The following is a 21,448-nucleotide window of genomic DNA, read 5'->3' as shown; positions in this document are numbered from 1 at the left end:
TAAAATAAACTTTGAAAATAACCACAGTTTGTAAATAGACATAATTAAAAATACATGCTATTGCTATATTGATCAGGAATTGTAAACCTTGGCATGAAAATCCAATGGACAGGATCAAGGTACAGTAGCAACATCAATAAACCGGTTCTCAATCTCCAGTAAGTATTAAAGAATTGCAATCTGGAACAGAAACACGGATGAGGCATTCCTCCAAGCCTGAGGAGATTAAGAAACTATTCTCATGACCCAGATGATGTTGTCAGTGAGGCCAACTTACTTACATCTGGAGTATTTTAGATCCATAGAACATTACAGCACAAAAACATGCCCTTCAGCCCTTCTAGTCTGTGTCAAACTATTTTTCTGCCTAGCCCCACTGACCTGTACCCATAGCCCTCCATACCCCTTCCAACTACGTACCTCTTCAAATTCTTCTTAAATGTTAAAATTGAGTCCACATTCACCACTTCAGGTCGTTCCACACTCCCACCAACCTCTGTGTGTGAAGAGGTTCTCCCTAATATTCCCCCCCATACCTTTCTCCTTTTACCCTTAACCAATGCCCTCTGGATTCTATCTCACCTACCCTAGGTGGAAAAAGCCAACCTACATGTTCTTTCTTCTTTGGCTTAGCTTCGCGGACGAAGATTTATGGAGGGGAAATGTCCACGTCAGCTGCAGGCTCGTTTGTGGCTGACAAGTCCGATGCGGGACAGGCAACCTACATGTATTCTGTCTATATCCCTCATAACTTTGTACACCTCAAACAAATCTCCCCTCATTCTTCTACGCTCCAGGGAATAAAGTCCTAACCTGTTTAAGCTTTCCCTGTAACTCAGCTCCTGAAGTCCTAGTAAATCTTCTCAGTATTCTTTCAATCTTATTGATATCTTTCTTCTTGGTGACCAAAACCACACAATACTTCAGATTTAGAACACATTGCCGTGCCACAGCCAATGCTAAATGTGTTGCGATTTCATGGAAAGACGAGGTTGAGGTAAATGTAATTCGTGGGCGTAATGAGTTGAGGTCCTGTATTTATATGGAGAAAATAACATACGACTCACAGGATAATTATGATATTTTAATTTAGATGTGGTCACCTTGAGTTTAGTATATCTTAAATTGTGGCATGTGCTTCTTTTATGATGTCTTTTGCGGGGTTTGCTGAGGGTGGGTGGAGGGGGTGGGTTAGTTGTTGTTTTTCATTTTTATATTATGGACTTTAAGTTTTTCTCCTGAAAATAAAGTTTTGAAAAAATACTCCAAATTTGGTCTCATCAATGATTTATATAACTTTACCATAACATCCCAACTCCAATACTAAATACTTTAAATTATGAAGGGCAATATGCCAAAAGCTCATTTTAAAACCAATTAATCTTTGGGAGTTGCACACGAATCAGGGCATCACATTTGCAAACCTGGCTCTTTCACGCGCAGCATCTTCTCTTGCTCTCTCTTTCTCTTGTCGCTGTTGCTCAATTCTTGCCTCCTGTTCTTTTCGTTTCAGTAACAGTTCCTCCACTCTAGCCTGACGCTCCGCCTCCAGGGCTCTCTTGCGTTCCTGCATTCAGATACATTTCTCTTCAACTTTTTTTTTTCTTAAAAAAAAAATAGCCTCAGGCAGGAAAGTCCAAAAAGCCACAACAAATTTTCGTTATTTCCCTGCGGACATTCCACAACGCGAGCTGCCTTCATCTGAGACTATACATCGCGTTTTTTCAGTTAAACTCAATCTTCTCACTAAAGGAGTCATTCAGTATAGGTAAGAATCACTAGCCATGGTCATGTCTCTAGCTTGATGACATATGGGCTTATAAACATTATGGGTAATTAGAGCACCTTACCCCAATTTATCAATTTAAAGGTTTAGATCAAATATTCCTAATAAAAATTAACCAAAGTTTTTTTAATCTAATGTGTATGGAATAAGCAATCAATAAGATGTCAACGAAGTCCATGACAAATGGTGATTGATACTGATTGAAAACAAGACCAGGAAGATCTCTATATGTTATAAATTCTCTATAAAAAGCACGTTTCAATACTGTTGAAACTAATTGCCTTTCCTGAGAATTAGATGAATTCCCTCTCTACTTTAACTAAACATCTAATCCAACATAATATCTCATCTAGAGATCAACATCACCTGCACAGCTTCATCACGCGCTTGCTTTTCTTCTTGCCGACGATGCCTTTCTTCTTGCAACTCGTTCAGTCGCTGTTCGTACTCTTTCAGTTTGGACAGGACATCGTGACGTTTGTTCTGTGCTTCCAACGTATTGATGAAAGCAATTTCATTCACCTGAAAGGGAAAAAAAAAAAGAGCATAAACGTTATCATACGTCAAAAACTGAATAAGGGAAACAGGGGCTGACTTATTCTCCAAAAGGCAAGGTAAGATATACTGGAGTACAGGCTTAATTTTATTTGCATTGTCAGCTCACAGAGCTGTGCAACAGAGGAAAATAACAAAGGAAACCCATGAAACATTAGCCAGTGATCCCCACCATACATACCTATTTACTGGGCATGCACTGATGGAAAACCATTACTGAGCTTGACTGCGATACTCACCAAGATAGAGGAATTAAAAACGCACTGAGTGGTTCCCACAAACTAAGGTCATGGTCACCAGAGGTACGAGGGCAATTCAGAGGTAGCACCAACTAACGATTGTTTCACATTCTCGGGCATCCAAGTTGGTTCAGTATCTTTGGAAATAAAATATGAAGATCTCCCTATTCAATGCTCAGGGATTCACGAGCCTACTTAATAATATCTCTAGAATGATACTGGACCTTGGCTTCTTCCTCCTGTGCCTTTTTTACAATAGCTTGCAGTTGCAGCTCTCGTTTAAGTTCCGCGTGAAGCAGCTTTTCCTCCATCATTTTTCTCCTTTGTTCCAGCAGCTCTTCTTTCCATTTCCGTACTTCTTTCTCCTAAAGATGGCCAAAATAGATTAGAAATCACCATTTTCACTTGCATTTTCTTTTTTTAATAAATGGAGTTAACTTGGCTTGTATTAATTAAAGGTTAGAGGAATGAAAGGATTGAAACATACAAAATTTGGACACAACTCAACAGGTTAAATGCAAGCAGAGCATATCTCTGCTTGGGAAACTTAGAACTGGTCACTGTCTCAGGGTTAGAATGGGACGTTTATGACTGAGACAAGGCATAATTTCTTCACTCAGCAGGTGGTGAACCTGTGGCATTTCCCAGCAGAAGAAGCAATGGAGGTTAAGAAGCTGAAATACAGACAAGAGAGAGATTTTGAGGCAGAAAAGACAATAGGCAAGAAGCAGAATATAGAATTCAAATTTAGGATTAATTTATTTTCAAAATAGTAGAATAGTTTAATCCTACTGCTAAGTTTCTGTGCCTGTCATCCCTTGCCACCCTTTAGTGAGAGTTTATTATCACTACACAAGTATGTAGGTAAAGATGTACCAAGATTCTTACTTGCTGCCAAACAAATCCACAAGATGGACTAACTACAATAACAGAAATTAAATTACCACAATAATGCAAAGGCAGAAGAAAGTTTAAATAAACAAAAGAAATACATTTTCAAAAGTCACAGTTAGTGCAAGAAAAAAAAAGATGTTTCAGAATCAGAATTTGTTGTCATGAACACATGTCAGGATCCAGTTGCAGAGGTAGGTGGGTGGGTGTAGAGGCCCGGGGTTTGGAGCTTGTTGATCAGCACTGAGGGTGCTGAGCTGTAGTCGATGAAATATGAGATGCTGTTGACTAGGCTGCCCAGAGTTGAGTGAAGAGCCAGTGATATTGTGTCGGCTGTGGAACGATTGTGACGACAGGCGAACTGCAGTGGGATCAATCCTTTACTTAGAAACGCTTTGGTTCTGGCCATGACCAATCTCTCAAAGCATTTTCATCCCAGTTGAAGTTGGTGCTCCCACTACTCTTCATGGACGAGGGATTACCTTTTGAAGCAGGTGGGAAACTCCAACTGTAGCAATGAGAGGTTGAAAAGGTCCGTGAACACTCCGGCTAGTTGGTTGACAGATCTTCGAATTGACAGATCATTTGGGGATTCTAGAGCATATTTGATTCAGGAAGGTGTGGGGGAGGTTCAAGAGTTGGGGGAAATATTATTTTTGAGCTAAGAGCTGCTGGATTTCAAGCTTCTGTCCCTCCTGTCTGAAGGCCAGGGAAATTCATGAAATCTACAGACATTTATTTTTCTCAAACCTGCTGTCTCAACACCAGGGGACATTCCAATGTCTCGAGTGCAATAGATGCCTACCTTCAATCATAGCCATGAAGTGGCTTACCGGACTCGAAATGGAAACTTGGTGTGAATAGATTCAATTTTGCTTTATGCTATTCTAGAATGAAACTTCAGCATAATGTTTGGGACGAAGACACTCTTTCCTTTATTTGTCACAGTTTAAAATTTGTAATCAAACAATTCACGAGTAATTAAAGTTCACATTCCAGATTTTATTTAAGGTTATTTACATGCATTTTAGTTTGACCCTGTATAAATTACAGCACTTTTTATACATCGCCATTTCAGGGAATCATAAAGTTTGGGACATTTGGCTTCACAGGTGTTTGTGAGGACTCAGGTATGTTTAATTGCTTCACTGGCGCAGGTATAACGGAACAAGGCTTGCTTCTAAGCTTAGGTCAACTTTGGAGTTGGCTGTTGCCATTTTTCAACACGAGGACCAGAGTTGTGCCACTGAAAGTCAGAGGAGCTATTAAGAGGCTGAAAAAACAAGAATAAAACAGTAAGAGACATCACCCAAACCTAAAATCAAGTCTGGAACATCATTTAAGAAGAAAGAACGTACTGGTGAGCTCAATAATCACAAAGGAACTGGTCATCCACTGCTGGTGACAGAAGAATTCTCGTATAATGAAAAAAAAAATCACCAAATGCATTTCCGACAGATCTTCAGGAGGCAGGTGTGGATAAGTCAATGACTATTGTCTGAAGAAAACTCCATGAACCAAAATACTGGGGCTACATTACAAGATGCAAACTGTGCCAAAGGAAGCATGCTTTGGATCTTGGGAAGTTTTTTTCTAAACATCTCTACACTGTGCTCTTCCCACCACTCTGATACAGGTTAATCTTGGTCTCATCTGTCGACAAGACCTTTTTCCAGAATTCTGCAGGCTTTTTTAAATACTTCTTGGCAAACTGTAATCTGGCCATCCTTTTTGTGGCTAACTAGTGCTTTGCATCTTGTAGTGTAGCCTCTGTACTTCTGTTCATGAAGTCTTCTGCAGCCAGTCGTCTGACATATCCACATCAGCCTCTTGAAGAGTGTTTCTGATCGGTCTGATAAATGTTTGGGATTTTTTTCATTATGATGAGAATTATTCTGCCATCATCAGTGGAGATCTTCCTTGGGATGACCAGTTCCTTTGTGATTACTGAACTCACCAGTCCTCTCTTTCTTCTGAATGATGTTCCAAACTGTTAATTTTTGTATCCTACGGTTTGGTCGAAATCTCTTACTGTTTTATTCTTGTTTTTAAGCCTTATGATGCCTTCTTTGACTTTCATTTGCACAACTCTGGTCCTCATGTTGAAAAATGGCAACCACAGACACCAAAGGTGATCAAAAGCTTAGAAGCATATACCTGTTCCTGGGAGGAGTCACGTGATGGAGTAGTGGCCGGTAGGGTAAAACCAGCCCTCTCCAGAAAAAAAGTCAAAGTTCAACAAGTTGCAGAGAAGACAAAGAAGATGGCACCAAAGAAGGAAAAAGTAAAAACAACGGGAAAAAAAGAAAAGTCACCAGAAAAGAAAGAAGGCCTTAACTGCATGAAGAAACAGGGAGCCGTGGTGGCGAAGAACGCCCGTTCTCCGAAGTTGGTGTCGGCCCTGCGGAGTCGTGACCCCCTGACTGGTGGACTGCAAAAATGGCTCTCTGAGTCAAACAAAAGTGCGTAACTGTGCATGCGCGAGGAGTCGTGCTTGAGCAGTGCACAATCTAAGGTAAAAGAAAACATCGATACGAGGGGGGAGGAGTGGGCAACCACGGCCACTGAAGAGCGGGCAACCATGGCGCGACCAGCAGAGGGAGGCCCGACACCAGGGCTCTCAACTGGAAGATGAGGAAGGCGGCAGGAGAGGGAATGAAGTACCAGGCGAGAAAGAAAGTCGACGGGGTGAACAGCAAGAGGAGCAGCAGCAGGAGACCCGACAGATGAGCAGCTCAGAAGGAGAGGACCAACAGCAAGAGGCCCAGCAAGAAGAGGCCCGACAAAGAGATACAAGCAACTCATCAGGAAAAACAGAAGAGACAAAGATACAAAGAAGAGAAGAAGACACTAACACGGGTACAGATACAGAAGAGTAAGAAGAAGACCAAGATCTTCACACAGAAATAGAAGGTAAAACGGATGGACAGAATACAGATAAAGTTTTTTTTCAAGAACAAATGAGAGCATTAAAAGAATGGTTGTCATTAGAATTTAGTGCAATTAAAAGAAAAATGAAAAGAACAGAAGATAAAATGCGAAGATTAGAACTGGTCATGACAAAAATAGGGAAAAGAGTAGAAAATGTGGAAGAACAAGAAACGGCTGTAGAAATGGAAGTAAACAACAAGAGGAAAATTGGAAGAAAGTGACAAAAAAAAAATTAAAGAGACAAGAGTTGTTATCTCAGAAAATTGATATGTTGGAAAATTATAGTAGGCGAAACAACATAAAAATAGTGGGCCTGAAGGAAGATGAAGAAGGCACAGGTATGAAGTAATTTATAAAAGAATGGATCCCGAAGGTCCTGGGAACAACAACAGGAAGAAATGGAAATAGAAAGGGCACACAGAACACTAGCTCCGAAACCGCAGATACATCAAAAACCAAGATCTATCTTAGTAAAATTTTTGAGATATACGACAAGGGAAAATATAGTGGAACAGGAAAGGAATAAAATTAGAGAAGATAATAAAACATTGGAATACAAGGGTCAAAAAATATTTTTTTACTCAGACATTAGTTTTGAACTCTTAAAGAAGAGAAAGGAGTTTAATATTGCAAAATCGATCCTATGGAAAAAAGGTTATAAATTCATGTTAAGACATCCAGCTGTGCTTAAAATATTTATCCCAGGGGAGCAAAACAGACTGTTCTTGGATCCGCAGAGAATTTGCAGGACAGAAGGAGAGATGACGAGATGTAATAAGAATGAAGAACGGTGATGAAGTATATATAAAGATGTAAAAACAATGTATATGTAAAGAACTAGAGGGAAAAGAGAAGGAATGGAAGGAAGTAAGGGGAAAAAAAGGAAGAGCTTTGTTATATGTGTAAAAAACTTTTCTGGGGGAGGTTTGGTGGGGGGGGGGGGGAAGAGAATAACCATCACTGCAAAATCAGTTGACGCTTGCGAACAAGATCGCAATCCAATCCAAATGGAAAGCAGAGTTGTGGTTGCCCGGCAAGGGATAAGGGGCAACTCAGAGGGGGGGGGGGGAAGCATTTGGGGTTAAAGTATTGGGAATTAAGGGTGTGGGAATTTTTGGAGTATTTTATGTTTTAAATGTGTTGTCATACATTGAGTTTAATAAGGGAAAACTAAGAGGTGAAAATGGTAAAAAGTGGAATGGAGGTGACGAGGAAGCAGAAATGAGGTGTAAACAAGATGTATACGTTGAACAATATGACGATAAACATTAATGGAAAACATAACCAAATTAAAAGGAAGAGGCTATTAAATTTACTGAAAAAAAATAGATATAGCATTTGTGCAGGAAACACATCTAACTGAAGTGGAACATAACAAATTAAAGAGAGACTGGGTAGGACAGTGGCAGCATCATATTATTCAAAAGCAAGAGGTATAACTATATTAATTAATAAAAATTTACCGATCAAAATAGAGGAGGAAATAATAGATCCAGCAGGGAGATATGCAATGATAAAGTGTCAGATATACTCAGAATTTTGGAATTTGCTCAATATATACGCACCTAATGAGGAGGATCAAAAGTTTATGCAGGATTTTTTTTGGAGATTGGAGATACACAAGGAAATATACTGATAGTAGGGGATTTTAACCATAATTTGGATCCAATGTTGGATAAAACTGGACAAAAGACAAGCAAAACGAGTAAATTAGCCAAATTTATGGTTAAATCAATGCAGGAAATGAAACTTATGGATATATGGAGGCAACACCAAAGAGAGAAGGAATTTTCATATTATTCGAGTAGGCATAAAACATACTCAAGGATTGATATGTTTTTGTTGTCAGCCCATATTCAAGAGAGAGTTAGGAAAATGAGTATAAAGCTAGATTACTATCAGATCATTCACCCATGTTATTAGCAATAGAACTGGAGGACATCCCAGTGAGAATGTACAGATGGAGGTTAAACTCCATGCTACTTAAAAGACAGGAATTTAGAGAGTTTATTGAATGCCAAATTAAAACATATTTTGAAATAAACACGGAATCAGTGAAAGACAAATTTATATTATAGGACGCAATGAAAGCCTTCATTAGAGGGCAGATAATAAGTTATGTCTTTCTTTTTCTTTGGCTTGGCTTCGCGGACGAAGATTTATGGAGGGGGTAAAAGTCCACGTCAGCTGCAGGCTCGATTGTGGCTGACAAGTCCGATGCGGGGCAGGCAGACACGGTTGCAGGGGAAAATTGGTTGGTTGGGGTTGGGTGTTGGGTTTTTCCTCCTTTGTCTTTTGTCAGTGAGGTGGGCTCTGCGGTCTTCTTCAAAGGAGATTGCTGATCGGGAAATAGAACAGTTGGAAAGGGAGATAGTAAGTACAGAAAAGGGACTAATAAAAAGGGATGATATCATGAAAAAGAGGGAATTGGCGGACAAAAAAATAAAATACGAAACATTACAAATGTACAAGGTGGAGAAGAACATAATGAAAACAAAGAAAAAGTATTATGAACTGGGAGAAAAAACACATAAATATTAATCTGGCAACTTAAAACAGAACAAGCTAAAAGAACTGTATTGGCATCAAGGAAAAAGGACAAACAAATCACATATAACCCAACAGATATTAATGAGAACTTTAAGGAATTTTATGAACAATTATACCAAACTGAGGGGAAAGATGATAAAATAGAAGAGTTTTTAGCTAAAATTGAACTGCCGAAATTGCAAGAAGAGGAACAAAACAAACTGATAAAACCATTTGAGGAAGTACAGGATATATTAAAAAAGCTACCGAACAATAAAACACCAGGAGAGGATGGATTTCCAATAGAACTCTATAAAACATTTAAAGAGTTATTAATTCCTCCTCTCCTGGAAGTAATGAACCAGATAGAAGAAACATAAAACTTGCCAGATTCATATAGACAGCAATAATTACAGTAATGCCAAAGACGGGGAAGGATTCATTAACACCAGCATCATATAGACCAATATCTCTACTTAACTCAGACTATGAGATAATAGCAAAATTATTAGCAAACAGATTGGCCGATTGTGTACCTAAAATAGTAAAACAAGATCAAACTGGATTTATTAAGAAAAGACGAACAGCAGATAATGTCTGTAAACTTATTAATCTAATTCACACAGTTCAAGGAAATAAGAAGCCAACAGTGGCTGTTGCTTTAGATGCAGAAAAAGCCTTTGACAGAGTCAAATGGAACTATTTATTTAAAGTATTACAGAGGTTCAATCTACCAGAAAAATATATTAATTGGATTAAAGCATTATATAATGGACCATTGGCGAGGGTAAAAGTAAATGGATATGTATCGATCCAATTTAAATTAAGTAGGTCAACGAGACAAGGATGTCCATTATCCCCTACATTGTTCGCCTTAGCAATAGAACCATTGGCAGAACTGATAAGAACAGAAAATAAAATGAAAGGGATAAAATTAAGGAGGAGTATAAAATCAGCTTATTTGCAGATGACATCATCACCTAACAGAACCAGAGATATGAATAAAAGAATTACATAAGAAATTGAAGGAATATGGAGAAATATCGGGTACAAGATCAATGCAAATAAAAGTGAAGCGATGCCAATGAGTAACGTGGATTACACAGAATTTAAAAAAGAATCACCATTTAAATGGCAAACACAAGCAATCCGATACCTAGGGATCAGGTCAGATAATAACTTAAGCCACCTGTACAAATTAAATTATCAGCTACTAATAAAGAAATTGCAGGAAGACTTAGAACATTGGAAAGAATTACCGCTAACATTGATAGGGTGGGTAAATTGAATTAAAATGAATGTGTTCCCAAGGATACAATACTTATTTCAATCATTGCCAATTCCCTTAACAGAGAAATTCTTTAGTGAACTAAAGAGAATAATAAGGAAATTCTTGTGGAAAGCGGGGGAAACCGAGGATAGCGTTAGATAAATTAACAGAGGGGTATAACCAAGGTGGTTTGCAGTTACCAAACTTGAAAAAATTATTATTGAGCCACACAATTAAGGCATTTATCAGATTTTTGCCAGACAAGGGAAAAAACAGAATGGACTAAGATAGAACTAGATAAAATAGGGGAGAAGGTACCGGAACATATACTTTATAAGTGGGATGAAAAGCTGGTGCAATATAAAAACTCACCAGTACTGCATCATTTACTTAATACATGGAAGAAGATCCACTTAGAAAGGAAAAAAAATGAATTACCAAATACCAAAATTGTTATTGACACAAAACCCACCAATCCCTCTTACAATAGACAACCTTTCCTTTAGAGAATGGGAGAGAAAAGAAATCAAAAGAATAGAAAATTGTTTTTTGGGAAATAATTTATTAACATTTGAACAGTTGAAGTACAAATATGGAATAACTCATGGTACAATGTTTGCATATCATCAACTGAAAACTTATTTAAAGGATAAATTGGGAAACAGACTGAGATTACCAGAAGAATCAGCTTTGAATATGTGATTACAGACACAAAGATAATTAAAAGATTTATAACGGACATGTACATTAAGCTGCAAGAGAAGGAAATTGATGAAATAAGTTATAAACCCAAACAAAAGTGGGAAAATGATTTAAAGATAAAGATAAAAAAAATGAAACATGGGAAAAGTTATGTTCTGGAACTATGAGAAATACAATAAACACAAGGTTGCGCATGATACAATATAATTGGTTACACAGGCTATATATCACGCCCCAAAAGTTTAAAAGAATGGGATCCAACATTATCAGATAGATGTTTTCGCTGGAAGAAGGAAATGGGAACAACAGTACATGCAACTTGGGCATGTGAGAAAGTGAAAATGTTTTGGGAAGATCTAAATCGGGTATTAAATAAAATCACAAAAAATAACATACCAAAAAATCCAGAGATCTTTCTTCTAAGTAATATAAGTAGTAAGGAATTAGGCCTCAAATTGGATAAAGCGCAAACAAGATTCATTATGATAGCCTTAACAGTAGCAAAATAATGTACAATGTCAACTTGGAGAATATGGCAATGGTACATGGAAATGAATAAATGTATTCCATTGGAAAAAATAACATATAATTTAAAAAATAAAGTCACATTGTTTGAACAAATTTGGGAACCGTACATGGAACATAACAGAGAGGCCCTGCCTCAGACCTCTACCCCCTAAAATGATAAGAAGACAAAATGACTTGATTCAGTTTATTTTTCATTGTGTGAAGACATTGTTTTATGGTTTTATTGTATTGTATATGTTGAATATTTATTGATTTTGGAGGGGGGGGGTGGGAAGGGGGGCAAAAATGGGAGAAAATGCCACTGTGTATATTTAATGAGAAACGTTTGTATAGATTTTGGTTGATATGGTTCACAGTGTGAAAAATAAAAAATTATTTAAAAAAAGCATATATCTGTTCCAATTAAGTAATTAAACATACATCAGTACTCAAACACCTGTGAAGCCAAATGTCCCAAACATTATTGTGTCCTGAAATGGTGGAAGTATGCATAAAAAGTGCTGTAATTTCTACAGGGTCAAACCAAAATGTATATAAACAACCTTAAATAAAATCTGGAACGTGCACTTTAATTATTTGTGAATTGTTTGATTACAAATTTAAAATCGTGGAGCACAGATGCAAATAAAGGAAAAAAAAAGCATCTTTGTCCCAAACATTATGGAGGGCACCATATATACAACATACAGAGGAAACATTTAGCTTTTCATTCTGAGCTCCATTCACAGAACAGGCAAGAGGATAGAATCTAGTCCATGGGTCATGCACTTCTGCCAACTAAATTTCTCACAGCATATTGGAGGAACTCAGCAGTTTGAGTGGTGTCAGTGGGAAATACTCCATCAGGTTGGAACCCTTTAAATCTATTATATCTCCAAATTTCTCACAGGGTCTGTATTGAAACAGTTTTACTTACCCGCTCCAACAATTTTTGTAATTTTAGAGTTTGCTCCTCTCTCAGTTTTTCACGGAGCTGTTGAGCTTTTAACTGCTTTTCCTCGTGTTTCTTTTTCGATTCTGCAATTGTCCTGCCAGCAGAAAATTTGAAACACCCGATTAAAGTTACTTACAAATAATCCTGTCAAAATTTTGCATTTTGGCTCACTCTGCAAATAACAAACACAATAGAAAACTACAGCTTCATATGTCGCAGTAAATAAATTATTTTTAATTTTAAAATCACATTTTTCGCGAGGGGGATGAAAGCTTCTCATGCATCTGGATGGCGTGTCCTGGCGGTCGAGCTGGTTCTTCCTCCACAATGTCGCCCCACGATGTGCTCTGGCGCCAAGGTTCACGGGCTGAGGACAAAATAAAAACAAGTCTTCAAGGAAAAAATTAAGCTGTTATGAAATAACTCAGTAGGATCGGATGAAATGCATTTTCCTTTCGTATGTTGAAATCAGTCCATGAAAAAATACATGGGGGCTGGTGGAAATGGAAGACAAGTTCAGAGTTGCAAAGGGAATGGACCTTTCTGAATGCTGAATGAAGAGGGGAATGGAAGAAGTGCCTGAGGGTGGCGTCTCGTGGAAAGCAGCAGAAAAGTAGCTGGCAGAATTAAAGGCGATCCTGGAACCCTGTCCTTGCATGGTTGGCAGAAGAGAGAATAAAAGTGCATGGAATAGTTTAGAACATGGATGAGACCTTCTCAGTTACACTCCATTATTAAGGAGAAAGACATCTCAGAGACATGCGTGTGAAAAGTATTGTTACCCAAAGATACAACAGAAATAAAACTACTGGGAGGATAGAATGGATTCCTGACAGGAAAAAGGATAGAATGAAGTCAACATGCAGAATTGATATCAGGGGTAGCTTGCTAAAATTGTACTCTTCCTCAAGTAAAATGTGATCCAAATCCCAGAGGGTTGAAAACCTTATCAAGGATGGAACTCATTTTCAAGTTAATTCGTCACATAAATTTGCTTCTTTTATTTTTACTTAACTGCCGGAAATTTGTCCTGACCAGCAGAATCTGCTATCAGAACACACAGCCTTTTGAACATACATGGTTGTAACAAATTCAGTGAGAAATTATATTGTGCAAATACCAGTAATTATGCAATAAAAGTCCAAAGAAAAATATGGAATTTGATTGCCAACATCATTGGGATTAAAAAGTTTTTATCCCAGACCTCCCTCAAAATTAGGATGACAAAATCACTGTCACTCCTCACCATTTACTTGTGGGCAATCGATGCAAAAAAAATCAGAAAACACTTGTTCGAAGTACAAATGTATGTGTTTTTTTTTTAAACGTGATTTTTAAAATTCTGAAATGTCTCCCTACTTTCCGGGAGTGGCTGTTCACACAGGAACGACCAAAACTCCAAGTATCTGTATCACACTGTGAGTTCAGACAGAATACCTGACGTGCAGTATTTAAGGGGCTATTCATTAGCTCATTGTTCGTGGATCGCCTGCAGTTCAGTTTAGACCACAGGTGATCTGTGAAAATAACTAGAGGGTCGAGGAGGTAAAATGTCAGAACAGGAATGACTCCCTTATTCCCATTCCGATCTTTTTACACAGACTGCGTTCCGGGAAATTGGGAGCACATACCTTCATATTCTGCCAGTACATCATTCCAATCCATATTTTGGGATTGTGAGGATAAGCCACAAAGAGATAAGCTGCCACTGCTCATGCTGGCCTGCAACACAAAATAGTTCTGACATATTTATCAATCTTAATTTAATTTGAAGATACAGCACAGTTTCCTTCCGGTCCACAAGCCTGCAGCACCCAAATGTACCCATGTGACTAATTAACCTACCAACCGTGTACATCTTTGGAACTTGGAGCACCAGAAGGAAATCTTTTAGGACACACAAAATGAACAATTTTTTTTAACAAAATGAGCTGAATTACCCACTAGAACAGGGTACACAATCCTTTATCCGGGCATCTAAAATTCGGAAAGCTCCAAAACCTGGCATTTTTTTTTCATGGTGCAGAGAGAGAGAGAGAGAGAGAGAGAGAGAGCGCGACTCGGGCGAGCGAGGGGGGAGAGAGACGGCAGCGCGACTCGGGTGGGCGAGAGGGGAGAGAGACGGCAGCGCGACTTAGGCGGGTGAGGGGGGAGAGACAGCAGCGCGACTCGGGCGGGCGAGAGATGGCAGTGCGATGCGGGCGGGGGAGAGTTGGCAGCGCGACTTGGGTGGGCAAGGGGGGGGAGAGATGGCAGCACAACGAGAAGGGGGTGGATAAGGCAGCACAATTCGTGTGGGCTTAAATCTGGGGCAGCTGGGTTTTGTTCTAAAATCTGGAAAAACCAAGGGTTCCTTGGTTTTTGTACCTGTATAGGGGACAAACAGCATCAGTAGAACTAGTGAATTAACCCTCGCTCTAGATCAGTAATTATTGACATCTGGTAAATTTATGAATGTCCAAACAAATGGCCTAAAATATTTGCTACATGAATTATACAAGAGATTCAGTTTGGGTCAAATATCTCTTCAGTTACCAACAAGTGAAACTCACTTTAGCAAGTTCACAAAAAATAAATAAATAACTGATATTGGTGAACTTAAGGGTGGGGGAGGGGGGAGGAGAAGGGGTGCAAACGTCAGGCAACTGCAATAGTTCTTTGAGTAAGCCCAGGGATCAAACTCACTGAGAACTCGCTTTCAGTTTCAGCCTCCAGATTTATGTCGTTATTCTCCTCTGCCTGTATTTCTCTCGTCAATTGTTCCTCTTCGGCAATGGCATGAGCTATTGCTTCTTCATTCTCCTTCTCTAATCGATTCGCCAACTCCTCCCCTTTGGCTAGAACTGCTGCCATAGATTGCTGTGGATGAAAACATGCACATTTATTGAGATCAACTTTTGTAAGATAGTTCACAGCACTACCAGACATCTGGAAGGTACATTCCTCCTTCAGTGAACAATATTACCCTGAACGCAATATGGTTAGTTCAGGTTAGAACAAATTTCTTTTTACACAAACTCATAACAGTACAATCTTTGACAAGCTGTATAACAGTATTCACTTGCACAATGCACTGGGTGAAGCCACATCCATACAGTTTGCACTTTGTGACTGATTTGACATTAATTGATAATGCCCATCCATGTGTCGGTTAACAATTATAAGATGAAAAGATTGGTTCATTACACTGCTCGGTGGAAAGTAGGCATAAAACACTAATGCTGGAAGGACCAAGATAATTATTGAAGGGATTACGAGGAGGGTTTGACCTCTAAAGGGAGACAAATAATGCAAAGTTTCCAGAAAAATAGAAATAGATCTGCTGAAATTCACGTAAGATCATCTAAATCGAGGACAGCACTTTATTTCACTTCAACTTTGAGCTTGAGTCGACTTCATAATCTTAACAAATCAATGTGTTCTTTTGGTGCTTTTCTTGCATCCTAGGGGCCAATTTTCCAATCAGATGTACATGTCTGCATACATTCCAAATTCTTGATGAAGGCCAAGATTTAGGACCTCATTGAAAGTGATAAAATGTCATAATGTAACAAAAATAAACATTTATGTAAAAACACTCAGAAATGCTGGAGGAACTCAGGCAGTTTCGCAGCATCCACAGGAGGTAAAGATATATTGCTGACTCTTTAGGCCTGATTCATTCTTCAAGGAATAAGCAAAGAATGGGAAGGCATCAGAAAAAGACTAGCTGGGGGAGGAGTCCAGACCAATAAAAGATGTTAATTGCATATGATAAGAGAGCTGTGAGAGAAAGAGAGAGAGAGAGAGAGAGGGGGCGAGAGAGAGAGGGGGGGCGAGAGAGAGAGAGGGGGGGGCGAGAGAGAGAGAGGGGGGGGCGAGAGAGAGAGGGGGGGCGAGAGAGAGAGAGGGGGGGCGAGAGAGAGAGAGGGGGGGCGAGAGAGAGAGAGGGGCGAGAGAGAGAGAGGGGCGAGAGAGAGGGTCGAGAGAGAGGGGCGAGAGAGAGGGGCGAGAGAGAGGGGCGAGAGAGAGGGGCGAGAGAGAGAGAGGGGCGAGAGAGAGGGGCGAGAGAGAGGGGCGAGAGAGAGGGGCGAGAGAGAGGGGCGAGAGAGAGAGAGGGGCGAGAGAGAGAGAGGGGCGAGAGAGAGAGAGGGGCGAGAGAGAGAGAGGGGCGAGAGAGAGAGGGGCGAGAGAGAGAGAGAGGGGTGAGAGAGTGAGAGAGGGGCGAAGGAGAGAGAGGGGGCCGAGAGAGAGAGAGGGGCGAGAGTCCCTTGCAGTGCAGGAGACCATGGTCAGACATGTTAGCAAGGGTGGTGGCCACTGTGAGATCCACATTATTGTGGTGGATGGAGCCCAGGTGCTCAACAAAGCAATCTCCCAATCTGCATCCAGACTCTCCTATGTTGAGGAGACCACAACAAGAGTACCGATTGCAGTAGATGACCCCTGAAAATTCACTAGTGAAATGTTGCTTCACTTGGATGGTTTGTTTGGGACATCTAATTCATTCCATTGTAAATTTGCAACATTTCCTTCTCTGGTTCTGATAGCATTATTCATCCTGGTATGTCATTCGACACATACCCAAGACATCACCTGTCGTTCAACTTAAACTTAGTGCCTGGGCATAGAGTGGGAGCTTTCTGATGGACTGGGTATTATAGACCAAATAGCATATTCACAAACAGATCCAGATCAGTAACAGAGCCCTGATGAATTAATTCCCTTCTCAACATAGGTACACAAAAGGCATTCTCGAATCCTTTGCCTACCAACTTGACAAAAAGACAGAAAATCTATTAGTGCTAAAACTCAGGATAGCGTTACCCATGATGCCGTTATTTTTTAAAAAATATAACCATTTCCCTAATCTATATTGTACTCCAATTTATTTTTGTGTCTTAAGCGATGATACCTTTAGTCAGTCCTGAAATTTTAACTTCGCATCTGTAAGACTGATCATTGCGAGAGATATGATTCTATAGCAACACATCATTCTATCCCGAAATAAAAATTTCCTGTTATAAAAATGCATTTAACTTCTCATTAACCTTAACAATTTAATGGGCATACATACTTTGTGCAGTCTAAATAACTGCAATCCAAAATGAATGTTGTCTTAGAAGAGATTTTTTACATGGGTTGCTTGAACGCAAAAAAAAGTTTTAAGAAAGAGACTTCCGCGAAACAGAACTTTTTTTCACACCTTGATATTGGTTATGAATCTTTATCTTTGCTACATCAAGGACACTGACCAACTGATTTTCTCCAGCAGTGCGTTTTTTATTGGTGAAATGGACAGAATTACCATCTTTTGTCCAACTAAATTAAGGAAAAACTATTAGGAAAAATTACTGGAATAGGCAGGGACAGACAAACAGTTAGCCAGGCACGCCCATACTCTGCAGAACGAATTTGAAAAATTCAACATCTTTTGCAGAACGAGATTTCGGAGAAAGGACAAATGGGAGAAGTACTTAATAGCCTTCAATATTTGTATAGCTTGTCTTTTTCCATCAAATGTGAAACATTAATCACCGCATATCCACATACTGAAATGCTAAGATGCTTCGGAACAATTGGATTTAATTGGGATATATAGACCCAATTTATTGAGTAAAATTGGATTTTCCATAATCTTGAAATGTCGGTTGTACAGAACTAACAAGTGATTATTCCGTTTATGTTGTCCTGAACTCTGAACCCCTGCTGTCAACAGTGACCTTGTGCCCTATTGCTCTGAGCGCCAACATTGTTTACATAGACCCTACATCCTTTATCCTTTTGGCATTTTCACCAAACAGCCAGGAGACGACAGACATATCCCTTCAGTGAATTACATGAATGGTGCCTTTCCGATAGGGAGATATGTGAGGAGGCCAAAGGATTGGCCCCTTTTTAAAAGAAAGTCAACACCAGGTCAGGATACAAGATAACTTTACAGCAAATCAAAAATTATTTAACTTGAGATTGTAGTAAGTCACAAAATTGTAAAAAAAAATTCAAAAAATTTAACTATTTTCCCCAAATCATCAGAATTGTCCTTTTCCTTCAAATGTTCTTTTCTTGTTTGCATCAGGATCAGACTGATTCTGTCAGGTTATCCAATTGTCACATCAACTCTGCTTTTCTCCCCCCCCATAGATATTACCTGATGCTTTCCAGGTTCTGGGTTCGACAACTGGTCCAACTAGCATTTCACGACATTTACATGCCCTTCTTTTTTCTCTCCAAATATCCTCAATCTATTAAAAAGGCAGCTCTGAAAACATTGGAATTACCTCAGCAATCAGAGTTATTCCATTTGTTTTATCCATCCATCCCCACCCTCTCTGCAATGCGCTTTCTCACTGTCTAGTTCTAATAAAAAAAATCTTTGGCCTGAAACATTAACTCTTTCTCTTTTCAAAGATATGGTTATTTCCAGACTTTAAAATTTTTTAAAAAATTTCATATCTCCAGTTTGTTTTCAATTTTCTGTTCCCATACAGACAGCACGGTTAGCGTAGAAGTTAGCAGATGCTATTAAGTACCAGTGATTGGGACTTGGGTTCGAATCCCATGCTGTCTGTAAGAACTTTGTACACTTTCCCAGTGTGTGTGTGGGATTCCTCAGAGTGCTCCGATTTCCTCCCACCATTCAAAACATACTGGGGGTTGTAGGTCAATTGGGTATAATTGGGTAGCACAGGCTAGTGAGCTAAAAGGGCCTGTTACCGTACTGTAGGTCTAAGGGCATTCAGCACTTGGATCTTTTTAAAAATCGCTATTAATTATGTTCTGAAGCAACAGTTCATTGGTTCTCTCCCAGGGAAGATTGGACTTGCATAAGTAGGAGAGATTGCCACTAAACCAGAGGGGCACCAATAGCTTGGGAATGGCCCCGGTCCAAAATGTTAGTTACCCTTTAATTCCTATGGATGCTGTGTGACCTGCTGAGTTTCTCCAGCACGTTTGTGTGTTGCAGCAAGAAGATGATATTGGTTTGCTCTGGACATTGGAAACTGAGAGGGAGAAGTTTATAAAATTATGAGAGGCATAGGTAGGGCAGAGAGACATTTTCCCAAATATTGAAGGGCATAGATTTAATGCACGAAGGGGAAAGTTTAAATGAGATTTCTGAGGATTTTCTCCCCCCCCCCCACCACCCCAAAGAGAATGGCAGGTGCCTGCTTGGGGAGGTGGTAGCAGATGTAATAGTGACATTTAAGCTGCACATAAACAGGCAGGAATGGAGGCATATGGTCCACAAGGAGGCAGGTGAAATTAGTTTAAATTGACACCATGGCCAGCACAGACCCATAGGGTGAAGGGCCTATATTACCATGCTGTACTAAGTTATCGTTACCTACACACCACACCTCCATCAACCTCGACACATTTCACATTTTAAGACTAAGAATGAGAAAGTGCCAAAGTCAATTTACGTAGTATTAGTGGAGAGAAATTAATATTGAAGGAATTCCTTGCCCATATTACCAAAATCAGTTGACCTCCACGTGGACCAGGAATCAGACAAACAATTTAGCACTTCATTCAAGGCATGGCACCTCAGCTTTGATTACAATTTAAACCTGATTTGGCACTTAAGCGTCCTGACCCAAAACCAAAGGTACCACCAAATGAACCAGGCTGATACTTTCATTTTTAAAAATTACCTAATTTTAAATTCCTACAGCTCTCTTTTAATGTCTAGTCCATCTTCAGCATAAATAATATAAATAGCCGGTTGTACATGCATATATTAAAGAAATAGGAGATGTAATAGCCCTAGAGGAAACCATATAAAATACGTCAGAGGAAGTGTGTAAGATCATTTTTTTTTTGCTTTTAAATAAAAGCTGAATAATTCCACAGATAAAAAGAAAATGGAAGAAAGTGATTATCATCAGTTAAATGGAGTCTGCCGTGCGTGTTTACAGTCTGCACACCATTCCTTATCTGAAGTCCGAAAATGTATTTTCTGTGCCGCGGAGAACCTGCAGCCTTTTTAAATCAGTAATAGTCTCACTTGACAATTAAATTGCAATTAATCTCCATATTTTAAACAGGCCTTCAGATTTTAGCATTGGCAATTCCAATTTGAAGAGACAGAGACTAAATTCTTGGTACTTAGCTCTCATTAACCCATTAAATGACAATCCTCTAAAGAGCCAATTAGATGTACAAAAGGTCCACTGAGTATTAACAATTAGACCTTAAAAGATACAAATCAATGACAAATGCAGTTCAATAATATTCAAAGGTTGCTACTTTATATTCAGTACAGCTTCTACGTGACTAGGTCCTCAGGAACTTGGCTCAATTCAAAGCATGTTACAATAGTTCAGCACTAATCTACACTAATTCCCCACAAGGCAATAAAAGACTCCTGTCGACTGGTCAGAGGCCTGAAAATTAGGTGTTCTATTAATAACGAGGAGGCTTTCATTTTGTCAAGGCTTATAAATATTAATAATGTTTCCATCTTGATCCATAATCACCCCTATGCCCTCTAATTCTTTCCATCATCCTCCTATACATTTGCAGAAATAGTCGGATCAAGAATGTGGTAGTCAGTTAATGGCCCCTTACAGGCTGAGGTGGAAGAATTTATAAAGGGAAAAAAAGGGTATGTCATAGGAATCAAACCAATTCTTTGCGTCTGTCACAGGAGGCACACAAATATCCCTGATGTATTGGAAAACCCAGAGTCCATTGCAAACAAAGAAATGCAAGGCTTTAGCATTCACTTCCCCAGTAGTTTTTTGTCGCAAGCCTAATAATTGATGCATCCCAAAGATGCAGCAATTTGAGGTTTTTGGATAGTTCCTTAAATGGGGAAGGCATAGAATAATACCATCCAGATGTTGTCAAAAGGGATTGGTGTAGATGGCCAAAAAGATCGGCATGGACAGTAGGCCAGACAGCCCATTTCTGCACTCTACGATTCCACTGTTTTTAAGATTTGGCTCTTGACCTGGGCAGACTGTGGGTATTGAATTCGTCTGGATAGAATCATAATTAGCTTGGATAAAGCTACAAAGCAGAAGAGGACAGAAAACCTTGGTGAGAATTGTTTTACAAGACTCCAAATAGCAGTTGTGAGGTAGAGGATGGGATAA

The 21,448-nt window shown here is 39.3% G+C and overlaps 1 protein-coding gene across 3 annotated transcripts in view; it reads right to left on the bottom strand.

The window, feature by feature from the left end:
- LOC138745470 (tetraspanin-3-like) overlaps window positions 1-21,448 on the bottom strand; it is a 437,564-nt gene that overhangs the window by 164,115 nt on the left and 252,001 nt on the right. For all 3 annotated transcript variants that reach the window (XM_069902530.1, XM_069902529.1, XM_069902532.1), the window contains exons 16-22: window positions 15,051-15,224; window positions 13,997-14,087; window positions 12,615-12,732; window positions 12,348-12,459; window positions 2,805-2,945; window positions 2,153-2,308; window positions 1,425-1,567 (exon numbers count right to left, since the gene is read on the bottom strand). In XM_069902530.1, the coding sequence (XP_069758631.1) occupies window positions 1,425-1,567; window positions 2,153-2,308; window positions 2,805-2,945; window positions 12,348-12,459; window positions 12,615-12,732; window positions 13,997-14,087; window positions 15,051-15,224 (935 nt within the window). The remainder of the gene's footprint in view (window positions 1-1,424; window positions 1,568-2,152; window positions 2,309-2,804; window positions 2,946-12,347; window positions 12,460-12,614; window positions 12,733-13,996; window positions 14,088-15,050; window positions 15,225-21,448) is intronic.

This window comes from Narcine bancroftii, chromosome 11 (assembly GCF_036971445.1).
Source record: "Narcine bancroftii isolate sNarBan1 chromosome 11, sNarBan1.hap1, whole genome shotgun sequence".
Lineage (NCBI taxonomy): Eukaryota > Metazoa > Chordata > Chondrichthyes > Torpediniformes > Narcinidae > Narcine > Narcine bancroftii.
The sequence above is the reverse complement of the archived record's forward strand: the minus strand, read 5'-3'. Positions and strand labels throughout refer to the sequence as shown.